Source organism: Anomaloglossus baeobatrachus, chromosome 1, assembly GCF_048569485.1.
Source record: "Anomaloglossus baeobatrachus isolate aAnoBae1 chromosome 1, aAnoBae1.hap1, whole genome shotgun sequence".
Taxonomy (NCBI): Eukaryota; Metazoa; Chordata; class Amphibia; order Anura; family Aromobatidae; genus Anomaloglossus; species Anomaloglossus baeobatrachus.
In genome coordinates, this window is record NC_134353.1 from 13,189,950 (window position 1) to 13,217,851 (window position 27,902).

Genomic DNA, 27,902 nt, shown 5'->3' on the forward strand with positions numbered 1-27,902 from the left:
GAAGGCGGTGACCAGATACAGGGAGTGATGAGGTGAAGGTAGAAGGAGGTGACCAGATACAGGGAGTGATGAGGTGAAGGTAGAAGGAGGTGACCAGATACAGGGAGTGATGAGGTGAAGGTAGAAGGAGGTGACCAGATACAGGGAGTGATGAGGTGAAGGTAGAAGGAGGTGACCAGATACAGGGAGTGATGAGGTGAAGGTAGAAGGCGGTGACCAGATACAGGGAGTGATGAGGTGAAGGTAGAAGGAGGTGACCAGATACAGGGAGTGATGAGGTGAAGGTAGAAGGAGGTGACCAGATACAGGGAGTGATGAGGTGAAGGTAGAAGGAGGTGACCAGACACAGGGAGTGATGAGGTGAAGGTAAAAGGAGGTGACCAGATACAGGGAGTGATGAGGTGAAGGTAGAAGGAGGTGACCAGATACAGGGAGTGATGAGGTGAAGGTAGAAGGAGGTGACCAGATACAGGGAGTGATGAGGAGAAGGTAGAAGGAGGTGACCAGATACAGGGAGTGATGAGGTGACCAGATTGGAGGAGGAGGAGTACTGAGTTTGAATATTGGGGTGTACATGGCAGGGGGGGGTACTCCGTTGATTAGAGGACTCAGTGTGAATATTGGGGTGCACATGGCGCGCGTGTGTGGGGGTTTCTCGGGTGATTGTGAGTATTGGGGCGCACATGGGGGGTGGGATCAGTCCGGAGACCCGGAGACGGGCGGACTCTGGGATGGGGCACCGGCAGGGAGGAGGTGGAGAGGTGCAGGGGGAGGGAGGCTGCTCTTCCCCCCACTCCCTTGCAGCCTCCCCCGGGACCCTCCGCCCGGCAGCCTCCAGCCGAGGAGCACGATGCAGCCTCAGTGTTGTGTGCGCCGCGCTGCTGAGCGGAGGATCCCGGACACCTGCGCCCGGCGGGGACGGCAGATCGCGGGGAGCGCAGCGCCCGATGTTCTCCCTCCAGGAGCCGCTGTCCCGGGCGCTCAGCATGAAGGAGGAACCGCTGCCGGCCGCTCTGTCCACCGTGCGAGCCTGGATGCACAGCCCGGGGATCCTGGACTCCGGCACCGCGGCGCAAAGGTAAGAGGGGCTGCACCGGGGTCCGACCACAGCTGGGGCTCCACTGCCCACCAAAGTCCCGACCACCACTGAGGCTCCACACTAAAGTCCCGACCACCACTGAGGCTCCACACTAAAGTTCCGACCACCACTGAGGCTCCACACTAAAGTTCCGACCACCACTGAGGCTCCACACTAAAGTTCCGACCACCATTGAGGCTCCACACTAAAGTTACGACCACCACTGAGGCTCCACACTAAAGTTCCGACCACCACTGAGGCTCCACACTAAAGTCCCGACCACCACTGAGGCTCTACACTAAAGTTCCGACCACCACTGAGGCTCTACACTAAAGTTCTGACCACCACTGAGGCTCCACACTAAAGTTCCGACCACCACTGAGGCTCCACACTAATGTCCCGACCACCACTGAGGCTCCACACTAAAGTTCCGACCACCACTGAGGCTCCACACTAAAGTTCCGACCACCACTGAGGCTCCACACTAAAGTTCCGACCACCACTGAGGCTCCACACTAAAGTCCCGACCACCACTGAGGCTCCACACTAAAGTCCCGACCACCACTGAGGCTCCACACTAAAGTTCCGACCACCACTGAGGCTCCACACTAAAGTCCCGACCACCACTGAGGCTCTACACTAAAGTTCCGACCACCACTGAGACTCCACACTAAAGTTCCGACCACCACTGAGGCTCTACACTAAAGTTCCGACCACCACTGAGGCTCTACACTAAAGTCCCGACCACCACTGAGGCTCCACACTAAAGTTCCGACCACCACTGAGGCTCTACACTAAAGTTCCGACCACCACTGAGGCTCTACACTAAAGTTCCGACCACCACTGAGGCTCCACACTAAAGTTCTGACCACCACTGAGGCTCCACACTAAAGTTCCGACCACCACTGAGGCTCTACACTAAAGTTCCGACGACCACTGAGGCTCCACACTAAAGTTCTGACCACCACTGAGGCTCCACACTAAAGTTCCGACCACCCCCAGAGCTGTCCACTCGACATTGGTGCTGCGACCACTACTGGGGCTCAACTCCCAACTAGGGCTCCAACCACCACCAAAGTTCAGCACCCAACACCAGGGCTCCACTCCCAACTAAAACTGTGCTTCCGACACCAGGGCACCACTCCCTTGCAGAGCTATGCTTCCAACACCAGGGCTCCACTCACCACCAAAGCTGAGCACCGGACACCAGGGCTCCACTCCCCTGCAGAGCTGCGCTCCCGACAACAGGGCTCTACTCCCCTGCAGAGCTGTGGTCCCAACAACAGGGCTCAATTACTCACAACCAAGTGCTCCCCACCATGGACTCCTCCAACTATATGACTCTCAGGAAAATTTCTTACTGCTCCTGATCTGCAGACATGAACCAATGGTTCTGACTGAGGACGATCTCCAGACATGAACCAGTGCTCCTGACCAACAACCATCTTCAGACATGAACCAGTGCTCCTGACCAACAACCATCTCCAGACATTAACCAGTGCTCCTGACCGACAATGATCTCCAGACATGAACCAGTGCTCCTGACCAACAACCATCTTCAGACATGAACCAGTGCTCCTGACCAACAACCATCTCCAGACATGAACCAGTGCTCCTGACCAACAACCATCTCCAGACATTAACCAGTGCTCCTGACCGACAATGATCTCCAGACATGAACCAGTGCTCCTGACCGACAATGATCTCCAGGCATGTCCTACTGATGCTCTTTTGATTTCAGCAAATTACATATTGACCCAGGACTGTCATAGGACATATTCTATTGACCCTGATTTAGGACTAGCTCAGGAATCTTTCTACCTATACAGACCCAGAGCAACCTCAACACATGGACCAATAACACTTAAGATATGTCCTACTGACACTGAGCAAACCATGATCCACAGAAACTCACCGAAGTCCAACCACGATCCACAGACACAAACCCTTCCTTGGTCAACAGACCGAGGATAATCCATGTTCCACTTACCTAGGGCCAATCCACTGACCAAGGGCCAACCATGATCCACAGACCCTGACCCAGGACCAGCTATGCTTCACTGACCAAGGACCATCACAGGACATGTCCTACTAACTGTGACCCAAGTCTGTAAAGCAGTAGGTTTATCTTCCCGACACTGACCCAGCGCTGACACAGGGGGACTCATTGTCTATGACCTAGAACCATTTCAGAGCCTTTCTTGCCAATATTGAAATAATCTCACACAGTTCAAATAACTTAAGGTTATTTCAGAAAACGTTCTCCTGACCCAGGACTATGACTTCTAATGTTCCTCTAATCAAGGATTATCATGTGAACTGTCTTACTGGTGCTGGACAATCCCGTACTTTGCCTGTTGAATCAGAGCTATTGAAATACACGTCCTACTGATCCAGAATGTTACACTAAATGAGGAAAACTCTAGAAAATGCTCTCCTGAGCCCGGATTATGCACAGTGTATTTTTTTGGTGGGACAATCATTGACCATGGATCATACAAGGACAAGAATGATATAGGTTCTGATGCTGGATTATTGACCTGTGGACCTCGTACTGATCTGCGGAGTATATCCTGCTGATGCTGAGCCTGCATGGTTACAATCATGATCTGCTAGAGCTGGAACCAAGAAGAACCTTTAGCCAGATCCTGGACTTTCACAGGATGCTTCTAACTAACACAGGACCAATAATGTTACATCGCATGTCCAAAAGACCAGACTTACAGTATCTGAGGAAATAGCCTACGGACACTGTGATTCCGGAATATCGCAGGTTACGCCATACTATAGCCGAATACTATCACAGAACCTGTCCTCCTAATACTATGACCCAGGACTATTACAGAACCTGTCCTACTAATACTGTGACCTAGGATTATCACGGAACCTGTCTTTCCACATGATCCTCTGACGCTTATTCAGGACTATCACAGTACATGGAGCTCTGACACTGACCCAGGACCATCACAGTACATGGAGCTCTGACACTGATCAAGGACTATCACAGTACATGGAGCTCTGACACTGATCCATGACTATCACAGTACATGGAGCCCTGACACTGACCCAGGACCATCACAGTACATGGGTCTGTGACACTGACTCAGGACCATCACAGTACAAGAACCTCTGACACTGGCCCAGGACCATCACAGTACATGGGCCTCTGATACTGACACAGGACCATCACAGTACATGGAACCCTGACACTGACCCAGGACCACCACAGTACATGGAGCTCTGAAACTGACCAATGACCGTTACAGTACATGGAGCTCTGAAACTGACCGATGACCGTTACAGTACATGGGCCTTTGATACTGACACAGGACCATCACAGTACATGGAGCTCTGACACTGACCCAGGACCATCACAGTACATGGAGCTCTCACACTGACCCAGGACCATCACAGTACATGGAGCTCTGACACTGACCCAGGACCATCACAGTACATGGAGCTCTGAAACTGACCCACCCAGGATTATCACAGTACATGGACCTCTGACACTGACCCAGGACCATCACACTACATGGACCTATGTCACTGACCCAGGACCATCACACTACATGGACCTCTGACATCCAGGATCATCACAGTACATGGAGCTCTGACACTGACCCAGGACTTTCACAGTACATGGAGCCCAGACACTGACCCAGAACCATCACAGGACATGGAGCTCTGATACTGATCCAGGACCATCACAGTACATAAGCCTCTAACATCAAGGACCATCACAGTACATGAACCTCTGACTCTGATCCAGAACGATCACAGTACATGGAGCCCTGACACTGACCCAGGACCATCACACTACATGGACCTCTGACATCCAGGATCATCACAGTACATGGATCTCTGATACTGACCCAGGACTATCACAGTACATGGAGCCCAGACACTGACCCAGAACCATCACAGGACATGGAGCTCTGATACTGATCCAGGACCATCACAGTACATAAACCTCTAACATCAAGGACCATCACAGTACATGAACCTCTGACTCTGATCCAGAACGATCACAGTACATGGATCGCTGACACTGACCCAGGACCATCACAGTACATGGACCTCTGACATCCAGGATCATCACAGTACATGGATCTCTGATACTGACCCAGGACTATCACAGTACATGGAGCCCAGACACTGACCCAGAACCATCACAGGACATGGAGCTCTGATACTGATCCAGGACCATCACAGTACATAAACCTCTAACATCAAGGACCATCACAGTACATGAACCTCTGACTCTGATCCAGAACGATCACAGTACATGGATCGCTGACACTGACCCAGGACCATCACAGTACATGGACCTCTGACATCCAGGACTATCACAGTACATGGATTTCTGACACTGACCCAGGACTGCCTCAATACTTGTTGTTAACACATTAAATGCCATGGAAAACATGAACTCAAACTTTATGGTCTCATGGTTCATGGAAAATGTCAAGTTAAAATTTGTCACATCTGTACAGAATATAGTGCTAATGCCTTGGTGTATAGTGAATGTGGGGGCACAGGGGCCTTGGTGTATAGTGTATGTGGGGGCGCAGGTGTCTTGGTGTACAGTGTATGTTGGGGCTCAGGTGCCTTGGTGTATACTGTATGTGGGGGCGCAGGTGCCTTGGTGTATACTATATGTGGGGGCGCAGGTATTTTCCGGCACTGGAGCTAGATACAGTGTAGTACCTAGATGAGAAGGGGTCGGGGCCGTCACATACCGGGGGACACATTGAGGCGAGTGTCAGCGCCGCTGATCCCAGATATAGGAATGCCGGTAATCTGTCCGGGGCGTGAGACGTGAGCGGGATCTTCTCTGAATTACATTTACGCCTTTAGTGAAAGCTTTACTGCCCGATCGTATTCTTTCTTTTGCTGATTAATGAGAGGATCGTATATAAATGGATGAATAAAAGAAAGGAAAATCCAAACAAAGAATAAGAAAAAGTGAAAAGAAAATAAATACAAATAATGAAAACGGCAACAAACTCCAAAATCGTGGGATGCGGTTCTATTTATTATTACCTTTACTAAATACATTTTTGCTATTTTTGTTTATTTACTTTATTTGTTTTATATTTTATGAAAGTTAGTTTTTTTTTATTAAATTTTAGTTTTTCTTCATTTGTAATCTGGACTTTTGTGTATTTTGAGCAGTTTCTTGTTTGTTGCTCTTTATTTTGAGCAGTTTCTTGTTTGTTGCTCTTTATTTTGAGCAGTTTGTTGTTTGTTGCTCTTTATTTTGAGCAGTTTGTTAGTTTGTTGCTGTTTGTTTTGAGCAGTTTGTTATTGTTTGTTGCTCTTTATTTTGAGCAGTTTCTTGTTTGTTGCTCTTTATTTTGAGCAGTTTCTTGTTTGTTGCTCTTTATTTTGAGCAGTTTCTTGTTTGTTGCTCTTTATTTTGAGCAGTTTGTTACTGTTTGTTGCTCTTTATTTTGAGCAGTTTGTTACTGTTTGTTGCTGTTTATTTTGAGCAGTTTCTTGTTTGTTGCTCTTTATTTTGAGCAGTTTCTTGTTTGTTGCTCTTTATTTTGAGCAGTTTCTTGTTTGTTGCTCTTTATTTTGAGCAGTTTGTTACTGTTTGTTGCTCTTTATTTTGAGCAGTTTGTTACTGTTTGTTGTTGTTTATTTTGATACATTGAGTGTTTCTTCTTTATAGAGGGTGTTGTTGTTCCTCGTGGGTTTCTTGCGTTGTCGCCGCGGTGCTGTCCTGCGCTTCTCCCCTCGCTGAGGATCGACTCTTGTGGATCCGGGCTTTTTCCGGATGACATCTTCACCATCTGGCTTCCTTCATTTTCGGTTAATTGTGGTGTAATTGTCTGGGCTGCGGACTCGTGACATGTGCACATTGTATCCAGTCACCATTCTGCTCCTCTTTTTTTTTCTTGTTGTAAATTGACACATTTTACAATAAACAGACTTTAATAATTAGCCCAAAATAAATAAACAGAAGTTAATCAGGGAGTGGTGTGTCCGCGAGGCCCTCATTAGGAGATGGACGTTGCGGACGCCGGGCTGCGATCGCCCGCACATTGTGTCATCAGAGAGGGTCCATATATTCTTTATACTCTGTAACAATTAATCTTTGTTGCTCCATTGTGCTATGTGAAAATAGACCGCACAATAGAGAGGTAAAATGTATATACAGGGTGTAAATATATACAGGAAAGAAGAACGTCACTGCCCTAAAAACAAGGAAGGAATAAAAAAAAGGAAAAATATAATAAAGTGATAAACAATGAATAAACCAGAAAATACAAACATCACGTTAGTGAAGAGTGAAGAGAAACATTCCTTATTGTGTGTACTGCGCAGAAGATAAATCAGAAAAGACGACTCGCAAGAAAGGAACAATTGTTTGTTTTCTGGAATTCCGAGGAAGAATTATTATTATTACAATTTTGTAACTTTTCTTAGCTTTGGTGTATGGGGCTCTCAGGATTGTGCACCCCGTCTCTGTGCTCCCCGTCTCTGTGCGCCCCATCTCTGTGCTCCCCGACTCTGTGCGCCCCATCTCTGTGCTCCCCGTCTCTGTGCTCCCCGACTCTCTGTGCTCCCCGTCACTGTGTGCCCCGTCTCTGTGCTCCCCGTCTCTGTGCGCCCCATCTCTGTGCTCCCCGACTCTGTGCGCCCCATCTCTGTGCTCCCCGTCTCTGTGCTCCCCGACTCTCTGTGCTCCCCGTCACTGTGTGCCCCGTCTCTGTGCTCCCCGTCTCTGTGCGCCCCATCTCTGTGCTCCCCGACTCTGTGCTCCCCGTCTCTGTGCGCCCCGTCTCTGTGCTCCCCATCTCTGTGCTCCCCGTCACTGTGTGCCCCGTCTCTGTGCTCCCCGACTCTGTGCGCCCCGTCTCTGTGAACCCCATCTCTGTTCACCCCGTCTCTGTGCTCCCCATCTCTGTGCTCCCCGTCTCTGTGCTCCCCGTCTCTCTGTGTGCCCCGTCTCTCTGTGTGCCCCGTCTCTGTGCTCCCCGTCTCTGTGCACACCGTCTCTGTGCGCCCCGTCTCTGTGCGCCCCGTCTCTCTGTGCGCCCCGTCTCTCTGTGCTCCCCGTCTCTGTGCTCCCCGTCTCTGTGCTCCCCGTCTCTGTGCTCCCCGTCTCTGTGCGCCCCATCTCTCTGTGCGCCCCGTCTCTCTGTGCTCCCCGTCTCTGTGCTCCCCGTCTCTGTGCGCCCCGTCTCTGTGCGCCCCGTCTCTCTGTGCGCCCCGTCTCTCTGTGCTCCCCATCTCTGTGCTCCCCGTCTCTGTGCTCCCTGTCTCTGTGCTCCCCGTCTCTGTGCTCTCAGGATTGTGCTCCCCGTCTCTGTGCTCCCCGTCTCTGTGCTCCTTGTCTCTGTGCTCCCTGTCTCTGTGCTCCCCGTCTCTGTGCTCCCCGTCTCTGTGCTCCCCGTCTCTGTGCTCTCAGGATTGTGCTCCCCGTCTCTGTGCTCCTTGTCTCTGTGCTCCCTGTCTCTGTGCTCCCCGTCTCTGTGCTCCCCGTCTCTGTGCTCCCCGTCTCTGTGCTCCTTGTCTCTGTTCCCCCTGTCTCTATGCGCCCCGACCTTCCTCTTCATTAGTCGTGGTCAGACATGATGTTATGGTGATGGCTGGTTGCCGGTTAGTTCATCATTGTCCCATAGTTCCCAGTGACTGATGGTTTTGCTGATGGATTGTGTTGAAGCCTCCGTGGTGTCCCCCTTAGTGCAGTGGTAGCCCCCCACACTGGCTGTATGGATTGGGGTCTTACACAAAACTTTTCCTAAACCCCAATGTTCTCCCCAATATTTGCTGGGGTCCCGCAGCTCCATATCCGCACTGCTCCGGGGGCTTCAGCCTGAGTAGTCAGGGGTGTACTTTTATACTATTTTTCTATTTTCATGGCTTTTTTACAATATTGCATCTTTGTTACGACAACACTTTGAAAGAAAGATGAATGAAGGGGGCGGCTGTATAACGCCGGGGGTCCGGGGAGTCACTATTGTAATATTGAGGTGACTGTAGCTTTAAGATTTTTGCAGAAATCTGATTGGTTCCTTATGTTTGTAAACAAAAGTGAAACATTGTTCCTTTTATTTGTATGCAAAGCTTAAACATTGTAACTTTCCTCCTGGGCTGATGGGTGGGGGCTCAGAAGGGGCGGATGGTCCGGCAGAATGTGTGAGGGGTGGGATGGCACCCCCTGGGTAAGGGTTAGGATGGCGCTCCCGGTGTGAGGAGTGGGGGACGGTGCCCCCGGTGGTCACTTATGTCACCCGCGGTTGTGATGGAGTAGGATCGCTTTTCGTCGGTTCAGTGACTGTTTCCCTCCTTATTGAGCCTGTGTTCCCGCCGTCCTCCTGCAGGGGGAGCTCCAGACCTTGGCAATCCCCCGATGTAGCAGAGCCGCCGGTGTCCTCACGCTCTGTCTCATCTGCGCCGTTTATTATTTTATTCCCTCAATATTTGTCGGAAAATAGAACGTTATGTAAAAAGTAAAAACTTCAGAGCGGAGTCCAGAGCGGTGAGACTCAGGGCCGGGCATAGGGTGCACGGATATACCCGGACGGGGGGGACAGGGCGGAGTCCAGAGGAGGGGATGAGGCTGAGGACCGGGGCATAGGGTGGACAGATATACCCGGATGGGGGGGACAGGGCAGAGTCCAGAGGAGGGGGTGAGGCTGAGGGCCGGGGCATAGGGTGCACGGATATACCTGGACGGGGGGGACAGGGCAGAGTCCAGAGGAGGGGGTGAGGCTGAGGGCCGGGGCATAGGGTGCACGGATATACCCGGACGGGGGGGACAGGGCAGAGTTCAGAGGAGGGAGTGAGGCTGAGGGCCGGGGCATAGGGTGCACGGATATACCTGGACGGGGGGGACAGGGCGGAGTCCAGAGGAGGGGGTGAGGCTGAGGGCCGGGGCATAGGGTGGACAGATATACCCGGATGGGGGGGACAGAGCAGAGTCCAGAGGAGGGGGTGAGGCTGAGGGCCGGGGCATAGGGTGCACGGATATACCTGGACGGGGGGGACAGGGCAGAGTCCAGAGGAGGGGGTGAGGCTGAGGGCCGGGGCATAGGGTGCACGGATATACCTGGACGGGGGGGACAGGGCAGAGTCCAGAGGAGGGGGTGAGGCTGAGGGCCGGGGCATAGGGTGCACGGATATACCTGGACGGGGGGGACAGGGCAGAGTCCAGAGGAGGGGGTGAGGCTGAGGGCCGGGGCATAGGGTGCACGGATATACCTGGACGGGGGGGACAGGGCAGAGTCCAGAGGAGGGGGTGAGGCTGAGGGCCGGGGCATAGGGTGCACGGATATACCTGGACGGGGGGGACAGGGCGGAGTCCAGAGGAGGGGGTGAGGCTGAGGGCCGGGGCATTACACTACACACATCACTAAATCATAGACCTGAAGAGCCCGGTGTACTTACTATAATAGTCTAGGTCAGTATAGAGGGGTGCGTTTTCCTTCCTGGTGGAGAAATGTGTATATTAGTTCTTGGGATGGTTCAGCCTTTCTTCCCTCCATTGTCACGGTCAGTACACCGGCCTCCTCAGGTCCGGGAGGTTTATACACCGATCTGTAGAGTTTATGTTGTAGAATCAGGAGTCACATCCACAATAAACTCCTCTGTTATGTTCACTGGAGGCCGGGGTCCGGTGAGACGGGGCCGCAGCGAGGGGGAACGGCGAAACCCCGGCCACCCGCTCTCCAGGACTGAGGCGGCAGCTCCCTGGACAGGTGGTGGCAGGAGGTACAGCACAAGCCAATGTCGGGGGCTCCAGAGATCAGCCCCCCCAGTAACGGCACACCAGTAATCCAATGTCGGGGGACTCCAGAGATCAGCCCCCCCAGTGACGGCACAACAGTAATCCAATGTCGGGGGGCTCCAGAGATCAGCCCCTCAGTGACGGCACAACAGTAAGCCAATGTCGGGGGGCTCCGGAGATCAGCCCCCACCAGTGATGGCACACCAGTAAGCCAATGTCGGGGGGCTCCAGAGATCAGCCCCCAGTGACTGCACACCAGTAATCCAATGTCGGGGGGCTCCAGAGATCAGCCCCCCCAGTGACCGCACACCAGTAATCCAATGTCGGGGGGCTCCAGAGATCAGCTCCCCAGTGACGGCACACCAGTAATCCAATGTCGGGGGGCTCCAGAGATCAGCCCCCAGTGACGGCACACCAGTAATCCAATGTCGGGGGGCTCCAGAGATCAGCCCCCAGTGACGGCACACCAGTAAGCCAATGTCGGGGGGCTCCAGAGATCAGCCCCCCAGTGAGGGCACACCAGTAAGCCAATGTCGGGGGGCTCCAGAGATCAGCCCCCCAGTGACGGCACACCAGTAATCCAATGTCGGGGGGCTCCAGAGATCAGCCCCCCAGTGAGGGCACACCAGTAAGCCAATGTCGGGGGGCTCCAGAGATCAGCCCCCCAGTGAGGGCACACCAGTAAGCCAATGTCGGGGGGCTCCAGAGATCAGCCCCCCAGTGAGGGCACACCAGTAAGCCAATGTCGGGGGGCTCCAGAGATCAGCCCCCCAGTGAGGGCACACCACTAAGCCAATCTCGGGGGGCTGCAGAGATCAGCCCCCCAGTGACTGCACACCAGTAAGTCAATGTCGGGGGGCTCCAGAGATCAGCCCCCCAGTGACGGCACACCAGTAAGCCAATGTCGGGGGGCTCCAGAGATCAGCCCCCCAGTGAGGGCACACCAGTAAGCCAATGTCGGGGGGCTCCAGAGATCAGCCCCCCAGTGACGGCACACCAGTAAGCCAATGTCGGGGGTCTCCAGAGATCAGCCCCCCAGTGAGGGCACACCAGTAAGCCAATGTCGGGGGGCTCCAGAGATCAGCCCCCCAGTAACGGCACACACTGGTGATCTGCTGGGGGGCTCCAGAGATCAGCCCCCCAGTAACGGCACACCAGTAATCCAATGTCGGGGGGCTACAGAGATCAGCCCCCCAGTGACTGCACACCAGTAATCTAATGTCGGGGGGCTCCAGAGATCAGCCCCCAGTGACGGCACACCAGTAAGCCAATGTCGGGGGGCTCCAGAGATTAGCCCCCAGTGACGGCACACCAGTAATCTAATGTCGGGGGGCTCCAGAGATCAGCCCCCAGTGACGGCACACCAGTAATCTAATGTCGGGGGGCTGCAGAGATCAGCTCCCACCAGTGACGGCACACCAGTAAGCCAATGTCGGGGGGGCTCCAGAGATCAGCCCCCACCAGTGACGGCACACCAGTAAGCCAATGTCGGGGGGCTCCAGAGATCAGCCCCCCAGTGACGGCACACCAGTAATACAATGTCGGGGGGCTCCAGAGATCAGCCCCCAGTGACTGCTCAGCAGTAATCCAATGTCGGGGGGCTCCAGAGATCAGCCCCCCAGTGACGGCACACCAGTAAGCCAATGTCGGGGGGCTCCAGAGATCAGTCCCCACCAGTGACACCACACTAGTAAGCCAATGTCGGGGGGCTCTAGAGATTAGCTCCCACCAGTGATGGCACACCAGTAAGCCAATGTTGGGGGGCTCCAGAGATCAGCCCCCACCAGTGATGGCACACCAGTAAGCCAATGTCGGGGGGCTCCAGAGATCAGTCCCCACCAGTGACATCACACTAGTAAGCCAATGTCGGGGGGCTCCAGAGATCAGCCCCCAGTGACTGCACAACAGTAAGCCAATGTCGGGGGGCTCCAGAGATCAGCCCCCCAGTGACGGCACAACAGTAAGCCAATGTCGGGGGGCTCCAGAGATCAGCCCCCAGTGACTGCACACCAGTAAGCCAATGTCGGGGGCTCCAGAGATCAGCCCCCCAGTAACGGCACGCACTGGTGATCTGCTGGGGGGCTCCAGAGATCAGCCCCCCAGTGACGGCACACACTGGTAATCTGCTGGGGGTCTCAAGAGATCAGCCCCCACCAGTGATGGCACACCAGTAAGCCAATGTCGGGGGGCTAGGGAGATCAGTCCCCACTAGTGACACCACACTAGAAAGCCAATGTCGGGGGGCTCTAGAGATTAGCTCCCACCAGTGACGGCACACCAGTAAGCCAATGTCGGGGGGCTCCAGAGCTCAGCCCCCACCAGTGATGGCACACCAGTAAGCCAATGTCGGGGGGCTCCAGAGATCAGCCCCCCACCGGTGATGGCACACCAGTAAGCCAATGTCGGGGGGCTCCAGAAATCAGCTCCCACCAGTGACGGCACACCAGTAAGCCAATGTCGGGGGGCTCCAGAGATCAGCCCCCACCAGTGACGGCACACCAGTAAGCCAATGTCGGGGGGCTCCAGAGATCAGCCCCCCAGTCACGGCACACCAGTAATACAATGTCGGGGGGCTCCAGAGATCAGCCCCCAGTGACTGCACACCAGTAATCCAATGTCGGGGGGCTCCAGAGATCAGCCCCCCAGTGACGGCACAGCAGTAAGCCAATGTCGGGGGGCTCCAGAGATCAGCCCCCCACCAGTGATGGCACACCAGTAAGCCAATGTCGGGGGGCTCCAGAGATCAGCCCCCCAGTAACGGCACGCACTGGTGATCTGCTGGGTGGCTCCAGAGATCAGCCCCCCAGTGACGGCACACCAGTAAGCCAATGTCGGGGGGCTCCAGAGATCAGCCCCCCAGTGGTGGCACACACTGGTAATCTGCTGGGGGTCTCAAGAGATCAGCCCCCCAGTGACGGCACACCAGTAAGCCAATGTCAGGGGGCTCCAGAGATCAGTCCGCACCAGTGACACCACACTAGTAAGCCAATGTCGGGGGGCTCTAGAGATTAGCTCCCACCAGTGATGGCACACCAGTAAGCCAATGTTGGGGGGCTCCAGAGATCAGCCCCCACCAGTGATGGCACACCAGTAAGCCAATGTCGGGGGGCTCCAGAGATCAGTCCCCACCAGTGACGGCACACCAGTAAGCCAATGTCGGGGGGCTCCAGAGATCAGCCCCCACCAGTGACGGCACACCAGTAAGCCAATGTCGGGGGGCTCCAGAGATCAGTCCCCACCAGTGACATCACACTAGTAAGCCAATGTCGGGGGGCTCTAGAGATTAACTCCCACCAGTGACGGCACACCAGTAAGCCAATGTCGGGGGGCTCCAGAAATCAGCTCCCACCAGTGACGGCACACCAGTAAGCCAATGTCGGGGGGCTCCAGAGATCAGCCCCCCAGTAATGGCACACACTGGTGATCTGCGGGGAGGGGGGGGGGGATTTCCTTCCAGACACAGCTGCAATCAGACCCCGTATTGTAAATCCGTTTGAATGAACCAATGATACGAGAACCGTGAAGATGTGTGACCACAAGTGAAGTGACGAGTGATTGACTCACGTTCTGCCCACGATGCCACTTTTCCTGACTCCTCCATTCTCAGGAATATGCACCCCTTCATGCCCAGTGTCTGTAGTCCTTTGTAGATCTCAGCTGGCTGTTGTAACCTGCTGCAGATGAGATGCACAGCAGACTCCAGCTCCAGCCCCTCCTCACGGGCAAAGGCCTCTCGGTCACTAATAACTTTTGGTGCTTCAGCGCCTTCTTCACATCCACCAAAGCTCTTCTATCAGCTCAGACGAGTGCGACGTCCGATCCAGAGTCTTACACAACTTCGGAAACCAGACGATGGTGGACGGTGAGCTGCTGGGACCATTGTGCTGTTAGAAGATCTGATGTCAGCTCCTCACAGAATGATTTCCTGGAGTCACCGAGCCCCCACCGTGCTTCACTGTAGACATCACCGAGCCCCCGCCATGCTTCACTGTAGACATCACCGAGCCTCCACTGTGCTTCACTGTAGACATCACCAAGCCCCCGCCGTGCTTCACTGTAGACATCACTGAGCCCCCGCCATGCTTCACTGTAGACGTCACCGAGCCCCTGCCATGCTTCACTGTAGACATCACCGAGCCTCCACTGTGCTTCACTGTAGACATCACCGAGCCCCCGCCGTGCTTCACTGTAGACATCACCGAGCCCCTGCCTTGCTTCACTGTAGACATCACCGAGCCTCCACCGTGCTTCACTGTAGACATCACCGAGCCCCCGCCATGCTTCACTGTAGACATCACTGAGCCCCCGCCATGCTTCACTGTAGACATCACCGAGCCCCTGCCGTGCTTCACTGTAGACATCACCGAGTCCCCGCCACCCTTCACTGTAGACATCACCGAGCCTCCACTGTGCTTCACTGTAGACATCACCGAGCCCCCGCCGTGCTTCACTGTAGACATCACCGAGCCCCTGCCATGCTTCACTGTAGACATCACCGAGCCTCCACCGTGCTTCACTGTAGACATCACCGAGCCTCCACTGTGCTTCACTGTAGACATCAACGAGTCCCTACCATGCTTCACTGTAGACATCACCGAGCCCCCGCCGTGCTTCACTGTAGACATCACCGAGCCCCCGCCGTGCTTCACTGTAGACATCACCGAGCCCCCGCTGTGCTTCACTGTAGACATCACCGAGCCCCTGCCATGCTTCACTGTAGACATCACCGAGCCTCCACCGTGCTTCACTGTAGACATCAACGAGCCCCCGCAGTGCTTCACTGTAGACATCAACGAGCCGCCACTGTCCTTCACTGTAGACATCACCGAGCCCCTACCATGCTTCACTGTAGACATCACTGAGCCCCCGCCGTGCTTCACTGTAGACATCAATGAGCCCCCGCATTGCTTCACTGTAGACATCACCGAGCCTCCACCGTGCTTCACTGTAGACATCACCGAGCCTCCACCGTGCTTCACTGTAGACATCACCGAGCCCCTACCATGCTTCACTGTAGACATCACCGAGCCTCCACCGTGCTTCACTGTAGACATCAACGAGCCCCCTTAGTGCTTCACTGTAGACATCACTGAGCCGCCACTGTCCTTCACTGTAGACATCACCGAGCCCCTACCATGCTTCACTGTAGACATCAATGAGCCCCCGCATTGCTTCACTGTAGACATCCCCGAGCCTCCACCGTGCTTCACTGTAGACATCACCATGCCTCCACCGTGCTTCACTTTAGACATCACCGAGCCCCTACCATGCTTCACTGTAGACATCACCGAGCCTCCACCGTGCTTCCCTGTAGACATCACCAAGCACCTGCCAAGCTTCACTGTAGACATCACTAAGCCTCCACCGTGCTTCACTGTAGACATCAACGAGCCCCCACAGTGCTTCACTGTAGACATCAATGAGCCCCCGCATTTCTTCACTGTAGACATCACCGAGCCTCCACCGTGCTTCACTGTAGACATCACCGAGCCTCCACTGTGCTTCACTGTAGACATCACCGAGCCTCCACCGTGCTTCACTGTAGACATCACCGAGCCCCTACCATGCTTCACTGTAGACATCACCGAGCCTCCACCGTGCTTCCCTGTAGACATCACCGAGCACCTGTCATGCTTCACTGTAGACATCACCGAGCCCCAGCCATGCTTCACTGTAGACATCACCAAGCACCTGCCATGCTTCACTGTAGACATCACTGAGCCTCCACCGTGCTTCACTGTAGACATCAACGAGCCCCCGCAGTGCTTCACTGTAGACATCACCGAGCCCCTACCATGCTTCACTGTAGACATCACCGAGCCTCCACCGTGCTTCACTGTAGACATCAACGAGCCCCCACAGTGCTTCACTGTAGACATCACCGAGCCTCCACCGTGCTTCACTGTAGACATCACCGAGCCTCCACCGTGCTTCACTGTAGACATCACCGATCCCCCGCCGTGCTTCACTGTAGACATCACTGAGCCTCCACCGTGCTTCCCTGTAGACATCACCCAGCCCACGCCATGCTTCACTGTAGACGTCACTGAGCCCCACTATGCTTTCCTGTAGACATCACCGAGCCCCCACCGTGTTTCACTGTAGACATCATCGAGCCTCTGCCATACTTCACTGTAGACATCACTGAGCCCTCGCCGTGCTTCACTGCAGACATTACTGAGCCCCTGTCGTGCTTCACTGTAGACATTACCGAGCCCCCGCCGTGCTTCACTGTAGACATCACCGAGCCAACGCCATGCTTCACTGCAGACATCACTGAGCCCCCGCCGTGCTTCACTGCAAACATCACTGAGCCCCCGCCGTGCTTCACTGTAGACATCACCTAGCCCCCGCCGTGCTTCACTGTAGACATTACTGAGCTACTATCACTTATCACTATAGGCATCACCAAGACCCTGCCGTGCTCCACTGTAGACATCACCAGGCTGCCGTCATATATCACTATGGGCAGGGTTCTCTTTGCAGTGGATGCTTCTTTCTTTCTCAGACATAATTGGTTCATAGAAAACTTCCATTTTTGTTTCCTCACTCAGCAGAATAGGATCTCAGACATTTGTGGATATTTCTGTGGTTTTGATCATGTTAAAGGCGACTTATTTGTGCTTTTTGGGTCAGTGGAAGTGACGACCCGGAGTGGAGACCTTCAGCGCTTAGGAAGCTCCTTACCGAGATCTCAGCATCTGCCACCACTAGACCTTCTGGAAGTCTTCTCCAGTCACTGGAGGGTTTTAGAGCCCCTGATTCCTCAGGAGTCCGGTGGGTGCCTGCTGGTGTCAGCCTCCTCAGGAGTCCGCTGCCTGCTGGTGTCAGCCTCCTCAAGAGTCCGGTGCTAGCTGGTAACAGCCTCCTCAGGAGTCCGGTGCCGGCCGGTGATAGCCTCCTCAGGAGTCCGGTGCCTGCTGGTGTCAGCCTCCTCAGGAGTCCGGTGCCTGCTGGTGTCAGCCTCCTCAGGAGTCCGGTGCCTGCTGGTGTCAGCCTCCTCAGGAGTCCGGTGCTAGCTGGTGACAGCCTCCTCAGGAGTCCGGTGCCTGCTGGTGTCAGCCTCCTCGGGAGTCCTGTGCCGGCCGGTGATAGCATCTTCGGGAGTCCAGTGCCAGCTGGTGACAGCCTCCTCAGGAGTCTGGTGCCGGCCTTTGACACCCTCCTCAGGAGTGCGGTGCCGGCCGGTGACACCCTCCTCAGGAGTGCGGTGCCGGCCGGTGACATCCTCCTCAGGAGTCCATTGCCAGCCGGTGACAATCTCCTTGGGAGTCTGGTGCCAGCCGGTGACAGCCTCCTCTCAGGAGTCTGGGCCAGAGACAGCCTCCTCTGTGACCTCTGCTCCCGGGTGTATCTTTTTGCACCCTTCTTGTGCGCAGAGTTCTCCTGCTTCCGGGTCTCGCACCGCGCTCCTGGCTGGTGCTGGCTCCTCACCGGGTATTTATCATTTTCATCAGTTCATTTGATAGAATCCGACTCACTCTGGAGCCAGAATAACGGCCGCGTCGTGCGGAGAATTTACAGACGCTTCTGGTTTCCTTCGTTTTTATGGTTTTACACTTTGTTGTTGCTTAATTGTTTTATTCAAAAGTAAAAAGTTACAGATTTTACTGATAAAATGAATTTACAATGAGGAAGTGGGATTGTGACTGCATTATATGATACGCTGAGCCAGAGCTGCGCTCTCATCCTTACACCGGACCCTGTAACCGCCTCTGAGGAGAGCAATCACCTTCCCCCACCCCGCGCAACAAGACTGCAGGAAAGTGGGAACATCAACACCAGCAGAACAGTGAGTGCAGCTCTGGAGTATAATACAGGAACAGTAATGTAATGTATGTACATGCTGACTGCACCAGTAGAATAGTGAGTGCAGCTCTGAGACATAATACTGTAACAGAGAATTTTATAAACTTCTTTGATTGTCATGGCGGCATCGGTTCTGTTCAGACTACAGATTCTGACAAATAACTTCTCTGGTGTCTGTGATGAATGCAGGCAGACTAAGGCGTCAACTTGCAGAGTGGTGGTTCATAGGCAGGCTAGAAAGAGATAATGCCTGCTAGGCTCCTTGTTAGTCTCCTTTGATCACATGCTGTGGGGGAGCCAATCACATCTGCTCCCCTCCTATATATGGTGGCTAGATCCTTCCTTCTATGCCAGCTATAGTTTATCTTAGCTCGTCTGTTGAGGTGTGGTGATCCATGGTGATTGTAGTACTTGTTGCTCAGTGCGGTTGTGGAGTTAACCCTTGTTACCCTTTTGTTGTTACCTTCCTGTTCTTGCTTTTCTCCTGAGTCTCTCACTTTTTGTTCCAGTGTGTGCAGCACTTTATTAATAATGTATTTCCTCACCTGCTGTTGGAAATTTGTTATCATTTGTCTGGATGATATTCTCATTTATTCACAGGATTTTGAGTCACATTTGAAACATATTAAACAGGTTTTACAGATTCTCAGAGAGATCAAGTTGTACGCAAAATTAGAAAATTGTGTATTTGCCGTTCAGGAACCTCCATTTTTGGGTTACGTAATTTCTCTGGTTTTAGGATGGATCCCTCTAAGTTGCAGGCTCTATTAAAATGGGAACTTCCTGAGGACCTTAAGGCCCTGCAACGTTTCCTGGGGTTTGCGAATTATTACAGCACGTTCATTAAAAATGTCACTGTCATAGCAAGAGGATGCTTTGTATGCATTTGACTAATAAAATTCTTCGCGTCAGCACCTGTACTAATTCAGCCTTTTGTGTCGCTTCACGGAGGAAGTTGATGCTTCAGAGGTGGGGGTGGGGGCTGTGTTGTCTCAAGGCTGGTAAACTACGTCCATGTGCCTTCTTTTCCAAGAAGCTGTGTCTGGCTGAATGTAATTACGACATTAGTAATAGGGAATTACTGGCTATCAAATTAGTGTTGGAGGAGTGGTGACACTTTCTGGAGGGAGCTGTCCATCCTCGAACAGTAATTACTGACAGTAAAAATCTGATAGATGGCTAAATCCAAGATTGTGGAGGCCCAGGATAAGGCAGCATCTGGGGTCCAGCTAGCAAGGCGTTTGTTCCCCTGAATCTATACCTTAGGGTTCTGGGGGAACATCATGATTCTGTCCTAGCTGGTCACCCTGGGGTGAGTGGTACTCTGGATCTCTTATTGTGTCGTTTTCTTGGGCCAAAATCCAGAGGGATGTGGTGTCCTATGTGTCGGCTTGTGCCACCTGTGCACGTTCTAATGCCGGCGTCACACGGTACGATATATCGGGCGAAATGTCACCGGGGTCACGTCGGTAGTGACGCACATCCGGCATTGTCTGACATAACGAGCAAAAATACTCACCTTATCGTTGCTCGTTGACACGTCACTCATTTTCAAAAACTCGTTCCTCCTTCTGCGCGACGGTTGTTCATTGTTCCTGAGGCAGCACACGTCACTCAGTGTGACACCCCGGGAACGACGAACACAGCTTACCTGCGGCCGCCGGCAATGCGGAAGGAAGGAGGTGGGCGGCATGTTACATCCGGCTCATCTCCGCCCCTCCGCTTCTATTGGCCGGCCGCTGTGTGACGTCGCTGTGACGCCGAACATCCCTCCCCCTTCAGGAAGAGGATGTTCGCCGCCCACAGCAATGTCGTCCGGGAGGTAAGTGCGTGTGACGGGGGGTTAATGACTTTGTGCGCCACGGGCAACAAATTGCCTGTGCTGCACAAACGACGGGGGTGGGTGCGATCGCTTGTGGAATCACACAATAGATCGTCTCGTGTGAAGCCCACATAAGGCATCGTCCCTCAGGTTGTCCGCAGCCATAGAGTGTTCCTAGAAAACCTTGGATGGATATTTCCATGGATTTTATTACAAATCTTCCTCCCTCTGCTGGTAATATGGTCATTTTTGTGGTGGCTGACTGGTTTTCCAGAATACTTATTTTATTACCCTACCATCATTACCCAATACTCCATGGAGTCCCATCTGATATTGTTTCTCATAGAAGGGCTCAATTTATGGCCAATTTTTGGAGGGCTTTCTGCTCCCGGTTAGGGATAAAGTGTCTCACTCTTCGTTGCTCCACCCTCAGTCTAATGAGCAAACAGAACACGTGAATCAGAACCTGGAGCAGCATTTGCACAGTTCCTCGTTCATTCCTCTGGCCGAGTTTGCTAATCCCTGTCATGAGTCCTCTGGTGTGTCCTCTTTTTTGTGTCTATCGTCGTCATCCCCAATTCTGAATGATTCAGGAGGGGCACTCGTCCGGGGTACCTGGCGAGGACCAATTGGTCTCAGCACTATCGTCTACATAGGAAAAGGTTCAGCGGCATTTGCTTACAATGGGCTTTAGTTATAAGTGTGTGGCTGACAGTAGACGTGTGCCTGGATCTGTGTGTAGGTGATCTGGTGTGGTTATCCACGAAAACACTCCACAGTGTTTTTTTTCTGCTTCTTCTGAGTTACACAGGTAGGATAGGGTGTCGACCAGCTGTGTGTTCATTTGTGATCAGGCTGGCAGGAGTTAATTTCTGTTGTCCTGCTGATTACCTCTGGGATCACATGTTTTGGAAAGACCTATCACAGCTACTCCCACCTATTTAAGATGGAGGACTCTGTTTTCCCATGCCGGCTATAGCTTTTGCTATACCAGTCCGTGTGCTGTTGTATCCCAGTCCTGCTGGTGATTGTATTGCTTGGTGTGTGAAGTTGTGGACTTCTCTCATTGTCTCGTTGTTTCCTCCCTGTTTTTATTTTCCTTATTTTGACTTGTTGTTTAATACCTCTGTGTGAGCATGCTGTGTGATCTAGTCTTAGTTTCCCCTGTTTGTCCTTATCTGTAGGTTCTACCTCCCCTGTCCCGGCCCTCTCCTCGGTTGATGAAGTGGGGATATTAGGTCAGGGTTGTACAGGAGCGGGGTTAGGAAGGCGGCCCAGACATCCTCACCATTAGATGTATCTCTGGGATCAGGGACAGCTAGGGCCCCTATAGCCTAAGGGATGGTTTAGGAGCCCCGGTCCCCAGTTATTCCATCAGACCCTGTGACAACTTCTGTTTATTCCGCCACTCCTCTGGTAGTGAGGCACAGCAGGTGGGAAAACCTCCACTCTTCAAAAAAGGGGCGGAATTAGTTTTTTTCTTTGGCAAAAGGGACACTTTATCAGTGCCTGTGCTTGTGACGAAGGAAAGACGGCAGTTGGAAAACTCCTATACCCAGGTGGGTTGACGGATTCCAACCTGGGTCTATGTATTTCCTCCACTATGCCGTCTCAATACCACAAGGGTTACAGTTGGGGGCTAGATGTCCCTATTACGGTCCTTCTTGATAGTGGATCAGGGCCAAACATGATCGATGAACAGTTTGCTCGATGCTCAGGGATGAATTTGAAGGAGTTACCAAATCCGGTGTAGCTTTTTGACCTCAAGAGGTTCATCACCTCTTAGTCGGGGGGAGGGGGGCTTTTTTGAATCTCTGCAGGGGCTGGAGCTCTGTGTAGGGGTTCTTCATTCGGAGCTCATATAATATTATGTTCTTGAAGTCATTCCAGCACAAATTGTATTGGGGTTCCCCTGGTTTGCATTACATAACCCCACTATTGACTGGAAAACCCAAGCAATAATAACATGGAGCATGTATTGTAATGAACTCTGTCTAGGAACCTGTATTTTGGCCATTACCACAGTCTTCCGGATCCTTTCTCTGAATTTAGTGTTGTGTTTCCAGATGGGGGATGTCAGGAATTGCCGCCACATAGGCCATATGAGTAATTTCTTATGACTGCACCATAAAGTTTATGCCGGGGGCAGAATTGCCCAAGTGCCGACTCTATAATTTGTTGGGTTCTGAGACATTAGCGCTCACAGGACATAACTTAAGGCCCCGTCACACGCTATGATATATCGTGCGATATGTCGTCGGGGTCATGGATTCCGTGACACACATTCGGCATCGTTGGAGATATTGTCGCGTGTGACAGCTACGAGCGACTGTGACAAGCAAAAATACTCACCTTATTGTTGCTCGTTGACACGTCGTTCATTTTCATAATGTCGGTCACATTCCTGGACGCAGGTTGTTCGTCGTTCCTGAGCGACGATACAGCTTACCTGCATCCCGCCGGCAATGCGGAAGGAAGGAGGTGGGGGGAATGTTATGTCCCGCTCATCTCCGCCCCTCCGCTTCTATTGTGTGACGGCGCTGTGACGCCGAACGTCCCTCCCCCTTCAGGAAGAGGATGTTCGCCGCCCACAGCGACATCGTTAAGGAGGTAAGTACGTGTGACGGGGGGTTAACGACTTTGTGCGCCACGTGCAACAAATTGTCCGTGACACACAAATGACGGGGGCGGGTGCGATCACACGATATATTGATGCGTGTGACGGGGCCTTTAGAGTTTGGCTAATGGACACATTAGGCCGTCTTCTTTGCCGGTGGCTGCAAGATTCGCCTTTGTCATAAAAGAAGGATGGTGGATTACAGCCATGCCTGAACTTCAGTGAGCGGAATAACGATTCGAGACCCGTATCCTCTGCCACTCATTTCTGACCGATTTAGTCAGATTACCGGTGCTAAATGGTTCTCTAAACTTGACCTTAGAGATGGGCCTATAGCCTGATCCGGCTCAGATAGGGAGATGACTGGAAGACATTGTTTAATACGCTGGAGGGGCACTTTGAGAACCTTGCGATGCCATTAGGTCTTACAACCCGCCTGTGGTATTCCAGAATTTTGTTATTGATGAGTTTTCTCATCTTTTAGGGAAATCTGTAATCGTTTACCTTGATGACGTGCAAGCCAATGCTGTGTCGTTGGGGAGGGGGGAATCCTGAGGAACCTGTCCCCAATCTTCAGAAGGGAGTGGTGGTGTCGGCGTTCAGTACTGATGTGGAGTCTGCGATTGCTGATTCTCAAAGTGATAAGCCATCTGGGGGTTCAGTGAACAACTTATTTGTCCCTCTGAATCTTTTCCTTGGGGTTCTGGGAGAACATCATGATTCTGTCCTGACTGGTCACCCTGGTGTGAAGGGTTCTCTGGACTTCATATTGGTTTTGGTGGCCCAGAGTCCGGAGGGATGTGGTGTCCTATGTGTCTGCGTGTGCCACCAGTGCGGTCTCTAAGGCATTTCACTCCCGTCCTTCAGGATGTCTGCAGCCTTTTAGTGTCTCTAAAAAGCCTTGGACGGACATTTCCATGGCCTTTATTACGGATCTTCCTTCCTCTGGTGGTAATATGGTCATGCTGGAGATGGTTGATAGGTTTCCTAAGATGGCACAATTTATCTCCTTGCTGTCGTCACCCAATGCTAAGACTTTAGTCCAGGTGTTTATACGTGAGACTGTCAGACTCCATGGAGTCCCGTCTAATATTGTCTCTGATGAAGGAGCTCAGGTTATCGCATGGTTTTGAAGGCCTTCTGCTCTTGGTTAGGGATAGACTGTTTCACTCATCGGCGTTCCACCATCAGTCTAATGGACAAACAGAAGACATGAATCAGAACCTGGAGCAGCATTTGCATTGCTTTGGTCAGATAGTCAGGAGCAGTGGTCGGTCTTCATTCCTTCCTCTTGCAGGCTTTGCGATCAATAATCGCCGCCATGAATCCTCTGGTGGATCTTCTTTTTTGTGTCAATGGTTGCCATCCCCAGTTCTGTACATTTCAGGAGGGGCACTCGTACTGGGGAGGAACAATTTTTCTCAGCACTATGGTCTACATGGCAGAAGGTTCAGCAGTATTTAAGGGACATACGTTCTAAGTATAAGTGTGACTAGATGTGTGCCTGGTCCGGACCTGTGTGTGGCTGACTGTAGATGTGTGCCTGGTCCGGACCTGTGTGTGGCTGACTGTAGACGTGTGCCTGGTCCGCACCTGTGTGTGGCTGACTGTAGATGTGTGCCTGGTCCGCACCTGTGTGTGGCTGACTGTAGACGTTTGCCTGGTCCGGACCTGTGTGTGGCTGACTGTAGACGTGTGCCTGGTCCGGACCTGTGTGTCGGCTGACTGTAGACGTGTGCCTGGTCCGCACCTGTGTGTCGGCTGACTGTAGACGTGTGCCTGGTCCGGACCTGTGTGTCGGCTGACTGTAAACGTGTGCCTGGTCCGGACCTGTGTGTGGCTGACTGTAAACGTGTGCCTGGTCCGGACCTGTGTGTCGGCTGACTGTAGACGTGTGCCTGGTCCGCACCTGTGTGTCGGCTGACTGTAGACGTGTGCCTGGTCCGGACCTGTGTGTCGGCTGACTGTAAACGTGTGCCTGGTCCGGACCTGTGTGTGGCTGACTGTAGACGTGTGCCTGGTCCGCACCTGTGTGTGGCTGACTGTAGACGTGTGCCTGGTCCGCACCTGTGTGTCGGCGATCTGGTGTGATTGTCTACAAGAAAATTAAGCTTAAGATACCTTCACTGAAATTAGGACCTTGGTTTATTGGTCCGTTCAGAATTAATCCAGTTACTTTCCGCCTGGTGTTGCCTCCATCTTTTACCACAGGCAGATTCTGTTGTCGGATTGCAAGAGTGGTGATTCATAGGCAGGTTAGCAAGAGTTAATTTCTGCTAGTCTGCTTGTTAGTCTCCTTTGATCACATGTGGGGAAGCCAATCACATCTGCTCCCATCCTATATATGCTGGCTAGATCTTTCCTTCTATGCCAGCTATAGTTTATCTTAGCTGGTCTGCTGAGGTGGGGTCATCCAGACTACCTGGTGGATGTTATTCCTTTTGCAGAGCTCAGTTGTGCAGTGTCTGTATTATTCTGTATATATACACTGCACAGTACCACTTCCCCTGTCCTGTATACTGGGTGTAATCCTCAGTACCTGTATTATTCTGTATATATACACTGCACAGTGCCACTTCTCCTGTCCTGTATACTGGGTGTAATCCTCAGTATCTGTATTATTCTGTATATATACACTGCACAGTACCACTTCTCCTGTCCTTTATACTGGGTGTAATCCTCAGTATCTGTATTATTCTGTATATATACACTGCACAGTACCACTTCTCCTGTCCTGTATACTGGGTGTAATCCTCAGTACCTGTATTATTCTGTATATATACACTGCACAGTACCACTTCTCCTGTCCTGTATACTGGGTGTAATCCTCAGTACCTGTATTATTCTGTATATATACACTGCACAGTACCACTTCTCCTGTCCTTTATACTGGGTGTAATCCTCAGTGTCTGTATTATTCTGTATATATACACTGCACAGTACCACTTCTCCTGTCCTGTATACTGGGTGTAATCCTCAGTATCTGTATTATCCTGTATATATACAATGCACAGTACCACTTCTCCTGTCCTGTATACTGGGTGTAATCCTCAGTATCTGTATTATTCTGTATATATACACTGCACAGTACCACTTCTCCTGTCCTGTATACTGGGTGTAATCCTCAGTATCTGTATTATTCTGAATATATACACTGCACAGTACCACTTCTCCTGTCCTGTATACTGGGTATAATCCTCAGTATCTGTATTATTCTGTATATATACACTGCACAGTACCACTTCCCCTGTCCTGTATACTGGGTGTAATCCTCAGTATATGTATTATTTTGTATATATACACTGCACAGTACCACTTCTCCTGTCCTGTATACTGGGTGTAATCCTCAGTATCTGTATATATACACTGCACAGTACCACTTCTTGTATAGTGACACCATCTCACGACTTTGGTGCGGCTCTGGGTATCGTATCGGGGTGTGGCGCCTGTTTTCCGCCTGCTGGTGCCCTCTGTGCCCAGGAGAGCGCTGGCATCGTAACATTAATTAGAGGGAAACTGTAATTAGTAACAGACGTATAAAAAATATAATAGGTGGAATTCCCGGCGGAGGAGAGGTTTACACCCTCCGCAATTAACATCTGCCGCTTCATTAACCCCTACTATAGCCTGACCAGGAGCGCCACTCTTCATGGACTATATTACCTGAAATACTCTGTGCTGCTGTGGTGCCGGTCCCTTTTTTCTTCCAGATCAGCCCTCCCCTCTTCCTCCCCTGCTTCTGTCTGTGAATTCCCTGAAGATGAGACATTATATCCTGAAATACTCTGTGCTGCAGGATCACCCTGCAGTTTCCTTGTTTTGTTTTGTATTTGTTTCCTTGCAGGTGAAGTTTGGTTTCTCTTGTGTGTGAGCATGGGGTTTCCCCTTTGTAGCCCTCCCGCAGGAAAAGGGAGTTTCTCCATGTCTAACTTGGTTTTTTGCACTTTTGTATTTTTTTGTTCTTTTTGGCATTTTGTCTCTCCCTTTATTTACAAGAGTACCTGATATAATAGGGGTGAGGTCGTGCAACCTGAAAGGCCATTTTTACTATCAGGAGATTGATATTTTTCTGCAGGATTTTTTTACTGACCACAATCCGTTTCCTTTCCTTTCCTTTGTATCTAGTTAGCTGGACCTCGCCTTTGCTAAATCTGTTTTTCCTATCTGTGTATCATGCTTTCCTATAGCACCGTAATCTTTACATGTCGGGGGCTGTCTACTACTTTGGGGACTACTCTGAGGCAAGGTAGATTTCCTCATTTCTGTGAGGTGTAGCTAGTTTCTCCGGCTGTGACGTGGCGTCCAGGTTTTTAGGAACGCTCCACAGCTACTTCTAGTGTGGCCTTATAGTTAGGGGATTGCTGTCAGCTCAGGTTCCAACTACTCTTATTTTCTTGGTGTTTTTCCACCAATGAGAGTTTTTTGTAATCTTCCACGGTTACTGTGTTGGGATCACATGTTGTTGGAAATCTATGACATTTACTCCCTGCCTTTTTAAGATGGTGGAATCTGTCTTCCCACACCGACTATAGCGTATTGCTATGTGGGTCTGTATACTGTTGTGTCCCTTTCCTGCAGGTGATTATATTATGTGGTGCTTGGAGTTGCTGTGTAGTTGTCTTGTTGTTTCCTCCCTGCTCTTATTTTCCTCCTGACCTCTTATTGTCTTATACCTCTGTGTGAGTGTGCTGCGAGATAGAGTTTTGGTTTCCCCTGTTTGTCTATCTCTGTTGCCTTTCTCACACTCTTGTCTCAGCCCTCCTACAGGATAGGGAGGAAGGGGGTTTAAGATCAGGACCGCAAATCTCATACCTTCCAGAGTCCCTTGCGACTG

The 27,902-nt window shown here is 52.0% G+C and overlaps 1 protein-coding gene across 1 annotated transcript in view; it reads left to right on the forward strand.

Annotated features, from left to right (window-relative positions):
• The first annotated feature begins 835 nt into the window (after positions 1-835).
• LOC142303855 (transcription factor COE3-like) overlaps positions 836-27,902 on the forward strand; it is a 122,977-nt gene continuing 95,910 nt past the window's right edge. Inside the window, exon 1 of the mRNA XM_075345658.1 lies at positions 836-1,078. Coding sequence (XP_075201773.1) covers positions 948-1,078 — 131 coding nt within the window. The 5' untranslated portion in view covers positions 836-947. The remainder of the gene's footprint in view (positions 1,079-27,902) is intronic.